Source organism: Elgaria multicarinata, chromosome 11, assembly GCF_023053635.1.
Source record: "Elgaria multicarinata webbii isolate HBS135686 ecotype San Diego chromosome 11, rElgMul1.1.pri, whole genome shotgun sequence".
Taxonomy (NCBI): Eukaryota; Metazoa; Chordata; class Lepidosauria; order Squamata; family Anguidae; genus Elgaria; species Elgaria multicarinata.
Genome location: NC_086181.1, coordinates 38,102,887 through 38,112,592, shown reverse-complemented (window position 1 = coordinate 38,112,592; position 9,706 = coordinate 38,102,887). Strand labels below are relative to the sequence as shown.

At 40.2% G+C, this 9,706-nt stretch overlaps 1 protein-coding gene across 1 annotated transcript; it reads right to left on the bottom strand.

Annotated features, from left to right (window-relative positions):
* Positions 1-1,293: 1,293 nt before the first annotated feature.
* Positions 1,294-9,448, bottom strand: LOC134405767 (vomeronasal type-2 receptor 26-like). Its single transcript, XM_063137022.1, has 6 exons — positions 9,258-9,448; positions 6,745-6,922; positions 5,519-6,379; positions 4,165-4,392; positions 3,210-3,336; positions 1,294-2,198 (listed from the first exon to the last, which is right to left on the bottom strand). The coding sequence occupies exons 1-6, from the start codon at positions 9,446-9,448 to the stop codon at positions 1,294-1,296; spliced, it is 2,490 nt and encodes an 829-aa protein (XP_062993092.1).
* Between the last annotated feature and the right edge of the window lie 258 nt (positions 9,449-9,706).

Here is a 9,706-nt window from a genome sequence, read left to right as displayed (position 1 = left end):
CAAGAGGAACCTTGCATGTCCCTTGAGGCAACAGCAACAATGTCAACATCACTGGTACCATAATTCTATGTAAACATATATTTTTTCTGGACACCAATTCATCTCTTCCCACATTTTCAGCCCAACTTTACTGCATAACTTGAATTTACAACATCAATCACCCAATGTGAATTTCAAGTGCTCTTGGATGATGCTATATCAGGGACCAGACGTACGGGGCACTTCCTATCTTTGACCCCAGCACTGGGGCTATTAATAGCATTCTTCAGTGTTATTTTGTACTTTTACTTTGTTGCCATTGAAACTATCTAAGGATTTGGAAATGGTTAGAAATAGTTGTACTTGATTTGATAATGACAGCAGAAATAATGTGACATTGCAGGAGGGAAACAAAACAAAATAGGATTATTGTATCTCAACAGAATTCTCCTGTGGTCTTACACTATGGGGCACCAAGGGGGGGGGGAAACAAGTTATGATGAAAGTTGTGTGTTAGCATTTCCTCTGCGTTTTTTAAGGCAAGCTAGAAATTGCATTGGAAGACAATACCCAATTGGTACCAATATCTCTGAGATGTTGAAAAGAAATGACCATGCAGCTGCAAAAAGCTTATAAATTTATTCCATGGGTTTTGTGTTGATATTAAGCTGTTAAGAAGAGAATGTAATGTAACTATGATGTATTCATTTAGATTCTGTCCTAACTTCAAAGCACTGTATCCAAGACATTCAGTCTCTACTGAGTTAATAAACCCCCATCAGAAAACAAGGTTCTGTTTGTGTGAAGTAAACAAGACTAAGTTCAGTGAAACCAAAGGAACAGGTTAGACTTACAACAAGTGTCTCCCTACTCTTTCACCTCCAAATGTGACACTTGGGGCTCATCTACACCAAGGAAGATATTCCACTGAAAAAGCTAATGGGGGGTATCAATGAACATCAATAGGTATGAATTTGTCTGCTGATATAATGAATGGGTCAAATGAGAGGAGACAATTTTGCTAGCAACTTAAATCTTGCTCCCTACCCCTTGATGTTCATCATTATTTATATCCATTGTGACCAGAAACCATTCAGTAACCACATTAAATGTAAATCTCATTGTTTACAACAAATGGATAGCTTTAGTTAGTTCAGGGTCATGGACTTTAACATACTTTATTTCTTCTTTTTCTCTTCTCTGCTCCTTGCTGTTTAGCTCACGTTTTACTACAACAATACAGCATTTGGGGAAAATGTGGGCTGGGGGCATCATGATCACAACTAACCTTAGCAGGATAAGTTCCAAAAAGCTTTAAAAATTATTTCTCCTTATTAGCTGCTCCCTCTTGTTCAGCTCAGGCCTTACAATGATGGTGTAACATTTCGGAGAAAAGATACAAGCCAATAACCCTGCACTGGAGGCCAAGATGGAGAAGACCTCCACAGCCACCATGTCTTTCCCCTTGGTGCTCAGGTAGGATGGCACAAAGGACAACCAAACACTGCAAAAGACCAACATGCTGAAGGTGATAAACTTGGCTTCATTGAAACAATCAGGTAATTTTCTAGCTAGGAAAGCCACAGTGAAGCTGACAGTGGCCAAGAATCCCATAAAGCCCAAAACACAGTAAAACATGATAGGTGAACCTTCATTACACTCCAGAATAATTTCTTCAGTCATGGAATCCATGTCAAAATCTGGGAATGGCGGAGAGACTGACAGCCACACAGTACAAATAGCCACTTGTATAAGGAAGCAAGAAAGTACAATAGAGGATGCCAGTCTTTTCCCAACCCATTTCCTCAAGTTGGAGCCTGGTTTGGTGGCCATGAAAGCTAGTACCACAATGATGGTCTTGGACAACACAGAAGAAACAGCCACAGAGAAAATGATGCCAAAACCAGTTTGCCGAAGGAGACACATCACATTATTAGGTCGGCCAATGAATAGCAAAGCACAAAGGAAAGAGAGCAGAAGGGATATGAGGAGGGTGAAGGTGAGGTTCCTGTTGTTGGCTTTGACAATGGGAGTGTCCTGGTGCTTAATAAAGATGCCGAGCACAAAAGCTGTGATAAAAGAAAAGAAAAAAGCAATAGTGGACAAACTGATCCCCAATGGTTCTTTATAAGACAAATAGCTTATATCTTTCAGAATGCAGAAATCCCTGCCATGGCTTGGGTATTGTCCTTCTGGGCATTGAAAGCAGTCATCCGTATCTGAAAAAGAAAGCACAGCTGATCTTTCTAGACATAAAATATGTATGGCCTTACCTACTGTGTAAGTAAACCTTACTTACAGGTAATCCTCCATCCTGGATTACCTACCGTGTAATCCAGGACAGAGGAGGGAAGATCTCACATTGGGTTTAATGCGAGATCCCTCCTCTGTTTACATGTGAGGTGTGACGACCTCAGGAAGGGAGGCGTTGTGCCCGCCATTTTTTTATTGTTAAAGGGGACATAGCGCCCAAATGCTCATGTGCTAAAGGTACTCTTTTTTTAAAAAAAGTACTTTTCCTGCGTCCCCACCCTAACCCCGATGGGTGTAGTGCTCCTGAGGAGTGCTGCATGCCGTGCGCAGTTCCTGGTTCCATGTGGGTAATCGCACGGAGCCGGGTCAAACCACAGCAACGGGCCACACGTTCCAGTCTCGACCTTAGCTCGGGGCCGTGGAAAAAGCGGGCCCTAAGGGGAGGGCTCTATCCCGGGGCAAGGGAGGGATCATCCCTCCCTGATCCTGGGATCCCCTGTGCATCATGTGGACGCACAGGGACAATCCCAGGGTTCGCCCCATGATAAAGCTTGGTCTAGCTAAGGCCTAAGCCTCAGTATTGCAAAACCTTAAGTGAGAGCTGCAAGGTCAACACTTGAAAAACAAGTTTGCAAACTTCTCACATAATTATACTCAAAGGAAGGCATATTTAAGGTTTCCAAGAGTAGTAGAAGTTTTAGAAAATAGACCCAGTAGAAGGACCTTGGCCTTATTACTGAAGGAGACGTTTCTCTTTGAATATCAAGAATTACATTATATTCCCAGCTCCAACTTTTCTTCTTCTACCAATTTGATAAATAGAAGAGCACTAGCATATTAATTGGAATATGGAATTGTCTCCTCTTTTCCTCCACATGAATTTTGAGCAACTTTTAAAATGTGGTAAAAATTATAAACAACGGTTTAAACAATAGAGTAGAAGTCTGTCTATTTGATATAATCTATATCTCTCTTACCTTTCTGGTTTGAAATCTTCCCTTGTGGGCATGGAATGCAGTCATAGCAACAAAATGGCTCCCCTTCTTTCTTTACTCTACTATAACCCACATGACAATTGTCATTACAAAGAGAAAGGGGCTGTGCCTGTCACCAAATGGAAGAAAACACTTTAATTTAATTTAGTTTAACTTTATCAGCTGCCATCCAATCCACCCAGCCAGGTTTGGGACTATTTCTGGTTGGATGCTTGTCTCCTTTTAGATTTTAATCATCCTGATAACTAACTAACCTATTTATTATTGTATTTAGAGTGATAAAATGAGGGTGATGAGACCACTTCAGTTGCCTCCAGGAAATGCAGGCGCAATTTCAATAGGGAACATCTGTATGAGATGTTTGGGGTGAGCCAGGGGTGATGCCTGCATTGATAGAAGCTGATAAGATTTCTTGAGTTGTATTGAATGGAATAAGATACAGTGGTTAGGGCAACACACTGGAAGACATCAGCTTGGGGAAGGTTGCTCTAAATAGAAGAAAAATAAGTGGCCTTCAGTTGTTCATCATCACTTTTCCACAACCTCATATTCACCTTTGCATATTGTATTCTCCATCCTGTATCTGGTTTGGAAAAATCAGAATGTCACTTCCACTTTCTGCCTCTTAAAGGGGACTTTTGAACGTTAGCTGACAATTTCACTCTTTTTTGGCCTTGGTTGAAAATCCATAGTCATCACTTTCTTTTGAAAACCTGTGTGTGTGTGTGTGTGTGTGTGTTTAATTGAACAACTTGCATGTGCTTTCTTTCTATTGTTGATGCATGTTGAGTCTGACAATCAGTTCTTAGTTACCTAATGCAGATAAGTTTCATGCTATACTTAAATACCAGATATACAGCTTTTTCACATTGTGTTATGAAAATCACTTTTTGAAAACCTTGAATATGACTTTGGTTGAAAGATAATATACACAGACCTGGTTGAAAATGCTGGGCCACACAATGGCATCTTTATGAATGCTGAACACATTGTCTGGGGAAGCCTGTGGGTCTATCCTTCCAACTCTGATTCTAAGAAAGGACTGGTTGGGAAATGCGACCCAGTTCATAATGTCAAATCCAGCGACCAGTTTTCTGTTGGGGTCAAAGGAAACCTGTTCTCCAGCACTATTGTTAAATGAGATGCTTCTCAGAAAGTGGTGGAGCTGAATGAGAGGGAGAAAAAAATAGTCATAAGTAAAAACCATGCAAATATAAATATACAAAAGAACAATGGTGTTTTTTTCCCCCTATTTCAGGGCTGTGGTTAGTTTTTTCCATTAAAAGTTTAATGTAGGCTTATAATAGGGGAAGTTGTTGTTGTTAAGCTCCTAGTGGCTAAGACAGGCATGAGGATAGGATGGCAAATCTGAAATGGGCATTCAAATTCACTGCTACTCTCAGTATGGACTGGAAAAGGCCAATTAAGGAAGCCATTTTGGAAATGACAAGTTGACAGTGAAATTATTTCTTGCTCTCCATTTGTTGATGGTACCATGACCTTAAGGATGATCATGTCCAGCAAGGTGATCTCACATTTCATCCTCGCCTGGTGATTTGCAAGGCTGCACTTTCAAAAAATTGTCATCTACTATGACACATTTTCAGAAACCTTCACTTTAGCAATGTGCCGTTAGGATTATTGCAGGTGCCTGACTGAGTCCAGAAGTCTGACAGACTCCCCCATGTCTGCCCCCTGGTTCCAGTCGGTCACCCATAGTACATTTGTGGACCTGTGCTCTGAGCGCCTGTGATGAGTGCTTGGCAGCTATCCGCTCTCATTCAGAGCCATAATGGAGGCTTCAGAAATTACGTATTTTCCCTCTTGAATAAATGATGTCCGTAAATGCCATTCAGAGGAAGGCCTCAGGTGTTGATCATAGTATCAGGGCATGTTCAGGTTGTGAGAGGTGTTGCAGTCCTGAGCCATGTAAGGCTAAAATCAGCTCCTTGAATCGAGCTCAGAAAAATACAGGTACGTGGGCCAGAATTGGACTTATATGTTTAGACCTTCTGGTCCCAGTTATTAATCTGGGAAAGGATATTCTAATTGAATTTAGCTGGTGCAGATGGATGAGAGTTTTATTTCAGTTCAGCTATGATAATAATTTACTAAAAAAAAAATTAAAAATGACTTCTTATTCATGATGGAAAGAACTTTATTTTATTTTTTCAAGTAGACCATGGGGGAAAGCAAAATGGACAGGAAACATTCACTTCTACACAGCATAGCCTCTCTTTGCTCCCACAGATGTGGTGATTTCTTGTGTGTTAATTTGTTCAGAACATTACCTGCCATAGCTGTTGATTTAGAATCTTCTGCCTCTGTCCATCTATCAGGGGCCTGTGTTTACATTTGAATGAATGCATGGCATGCATGGCATGTGCCACAGCATAGACTGCATTGTAGACACTGTAGCTGTGGCCAGTCATGCTCATTTCAAAAACAGATGCAGGAAGAGTCTCTAGCTTCTCCTCCCCAGTGCAGGTAGCCCCAACTTGTAAGTCTACTCTTGATGTGGGTAATAAACATTCAAATGCCTCTTCCCAGAAGACTCCGGTGAAGCTGTCTTCTTTTTCCAAGGTGGGGTTTCTCATCTTGAGAAATGTCTTGAAACCCAACACCTCTTTTGAGTGAATTGAAAATGCTAAAGCTCCATGGATGATATCTATGTCCCAACGTCTTTGGAAGGGAAGTGATGTGAACTCCATCTGGGCTGTCATGATGAAGACTTTACCCTTGGACTTTATTGGTATATCCTCATATTTTGACAAATCAGGAATCATTCTCAAAAAAATCATGGTCTGAATTTCACCATGAATGATCAATACGTTAACAGTGCTTCTCATGACAGCACTGTAGGTTTTAATTCCCTGTGACACCATTTCATCAATGTCATTGAAATACGTAATTGTTGGAAATCTTTCTATGACATCAAAGCAGATACCATTCTGTGCAAACATGGGAACCACATTCTGTACAAACCTCTCTCCATTGTCATCATCCACAAACATCACCCCAATCCATGTCCACTTAAAAAACAGCAGCAATTGGAGAATCCCCTCATACTGATGGTCTCCATTTGGGAACATCCACAGGGAAAAAAGAGCTTCAAACTGTTTATTCATCATTGGAGCAGAACCATATATGAGCTAAAATATTTTTAATGGTATGGGATATAAAACATATTCAATTTTTAGAAGCATTTAATTTTATAGTGATACACTTCCTACAGTATCATATTTCCTCCCAATAAATGTGGATATGGTCAGGGTGTAAGGCTGCAACATCTTGCACATGCTTTTGAGAGTTAATTTTTCTTGTTCTGGATTTATATCATTCTTGAATAAATAAATTCCCATCAATTGTTTTTTACACAACTCTGACATATTAGATTTGACATCTGAACAGCATCCAATGCCAGGTATCTCATTATTTTAGTTTCTCTAAAACCCAAAATCTTATGGGGGTGATATGAATGGATAATTAAGGTTTATACTCCATCCACACAATTTACCTGTGGAATCTTATACGTGTCCACAATGGTTGCCATGGACAGACAGATTTCAGAGCTAGATCCTCCAATAACTGCTATCAGATTGTTCTGGACATCACATTTGTAATTTGGAATGAAGTTATTCTGTGTTGAGAGAACGCACATGGAGGCATGAAATGTCCAACTTGGAATAAATTGGCTATTATAGATGTGGAAGCCCAGGGTGATGTTGGGTAAAATCTGTGATTTTGTATTGATTTCATTTACAGCAAATACCATGGCCAGGATGTGCTGGTAGTTCTGACTCAGTATCCTGCAAAGAGATTTACATGCTATCACAGTGCAACTGCTGCAAAATATGAGATGCACCATCACATGTAACACTAACCGTGATGGTTAACAGTGCTATATACTGCCTGATGAAAAAAATGGCAGCATTTTTCTGCATGCTTATGCCCTGCTTGTGGACTTCTCATACACATCTGTCTGTCTAGACTAGGCATACATTTGGTTTGACCCAATAGAGATTTCCCTATGTTCTTAACAGTAAAAAGGGCATGGCTTAATTCAAAGGACGATTCTCCCAGCAATGCAAAAAAAGCTCAGATGCTTCACATGAGACAATATAAGACCAGAATAATATTTGGTATCTTTGGTGGGACCTTCTGGGTTTGGGCTTGTAAAAAACAAGGAAAAATGTGGGCAAATGAGGGGAAATTTGTAAGCAAGCAGAATTCATGACATTGTGCAATGTCTTGACTGGTCAAGGAGAACATCTGCTCATGTATCACCCTTAGGTTCCAATTTCCTGATTTTGTGGAGCTTGAGCCAACATGAGATAGACTTATCTCTGGTCTTAACAATGAAGGTCATATGATGAAGATTTAGGCACTGCAAGGATAACAATGGAATTAGAAATCCTGAAGATTTTACATTTGAACATTAACGGTGATAATGGTTTGGATCCAAACCTAAGGCTGAACTCTATGCTCAATTGAACTCAGTGAGACTTATTTTTGAGTAGATATCAGACAATAGCCTTAATTAAATTGCAAGTTAGCCCCAATTAGGCCCCACTGAAATAAATGAGATTTCAATTAATTCTGATCACCTTTGACCATTGCTTTCAATGGAACACAAGTTTACTAGTGTAAACTTTTACAATCCTATATGTGTTTTCCCCCACCAAAGTGTTCCATGGCTCAATGGGGAATTAAAATGATGGCTAAACCCAACTCCCCGACACTGCTTTGGCTGATGATTCCAGAGCAATCATCAGGATTGGTCCCTACTGGGACACTGGAGGTGCTGGCAACTTTCCAGGAATTTTTTTATTTTAGTCCTTTTATCCTGCTCTTTAGCCCAAAAGGCTCTCAAGGTGTCTTACAAACATATTTCTTAAGACAGTCCCTGCCCACAGGCTTACAATCTGAAAAACATGACACAAAAGGAAAGGGGATGGGGAGGGAGAAGGGGGAAAAAAGAAAAAGCAAGTTCAGGCATTTGATTCTTAGGGCTCATCTACACCAAGCAGGATATTCCACTATGAAAGAGTTATATAAAAGGATGGAGCCACACCAAGCAGCATATAGCAGTATGAAAGCAGTGTATAGTATGTCTCAATGGGCCCCAACAGTTGTCAGTGCACTTCAATACTGCTATAAAGCAGTAGTGTGGCTTCTGCCTTTTATATACCACTTTCATAGTGGAATATCCTGCTTGATGTAGATGAGCCCCATGTTGCAAAGTTCAGCAGCTGCTTCCTTCCCCTCTGATGGCATCCCAGATGTTAATGCTAGTCCTGTTACTAGCTAAAGCAAAATTAGTATTCTTCATTTGCCCAACTATCCCAACCTACCATTACTTCATATCTTATAATCACAACATTCTCAGAAGTTTGACAACAATTATAGGGGCTATAGCTCAGAGGAATATAGCCCACACTTTGCATGCAGAAGGTTCAATCCCCAGCTTCTTCAGGTAGAGCAAGGAAATATCAATTCTGCCTGAAATCCTGGAGAGCTGCTGCCAGCCAGTGTTGACAATACTGGGCATGATGAACCAATGGTCTAACACAGTACAAGGCAGCTTTCTAAGTAGCCTTGAAATATCAGATCCCTGCCTGGAACTACTAGATGGAAATGAATGAGGAAGAGGATAATAATCCATACAAGAAGATCCATACAAGTTGCTCTTCCTGCCTACTCAGATTAAGAATTTGTTTGCACCATATATCAATTAAAACCCTAATCATCAGTTGGAGCTTCTTATATTGTACATGGAGGCATGGAGTATCATATCCTTGCTGTAAACTACTGACAAGGAATACAAAGACAGCAATAATGGTGACAATGAAGATAAATAAGATGGCATAAACAGGGGTAGGCTGTCATTAATTAAAGAAAGAAGACAATGCAATCACTCCATGCAAATCCACTGGAGACAAATTCACACCTCAACATTATGGGACAGAAATTACTGAGAATATTATTTGGATAGATGTATGCTATAGTAAAATGGGGGAGGATCCTTACAGAATCTCTTCAAAGACTTCCTTTGAGGGGCGTTCTTTGAAGGTTATCAGATGGGAAAAAATGTAAATCTGAGACATGACACCCCCAATGATGAGATCTCCTGAATGATAATGCTTGTGAAGTATAGGAAGAGGTTCAGCAATGCTACATTTAAAGTTAGGACTCTTGCACACCACTGGATTCAAAAGCATTAATAACAATATGCCAAATCCCATCATTATGTGTGAAGCAATTCCTTCTGGAAACCCATTCACCAGTTGCAATGTTATTCTTCACTTGGTTCCATTGCTTGACTTGAATTGTCACAGAATTGGTTGATGTCTGGTTCAGACTTCACATTAAAAAAATATCAGTGATGAGAAAAATGGAGCCCTGATTATCTAGCTAAAGCTTGGAATGGCACAGGGGATATTAATAGCTTTCTGCTGTTTTGTGGGGACTAGTTCCAG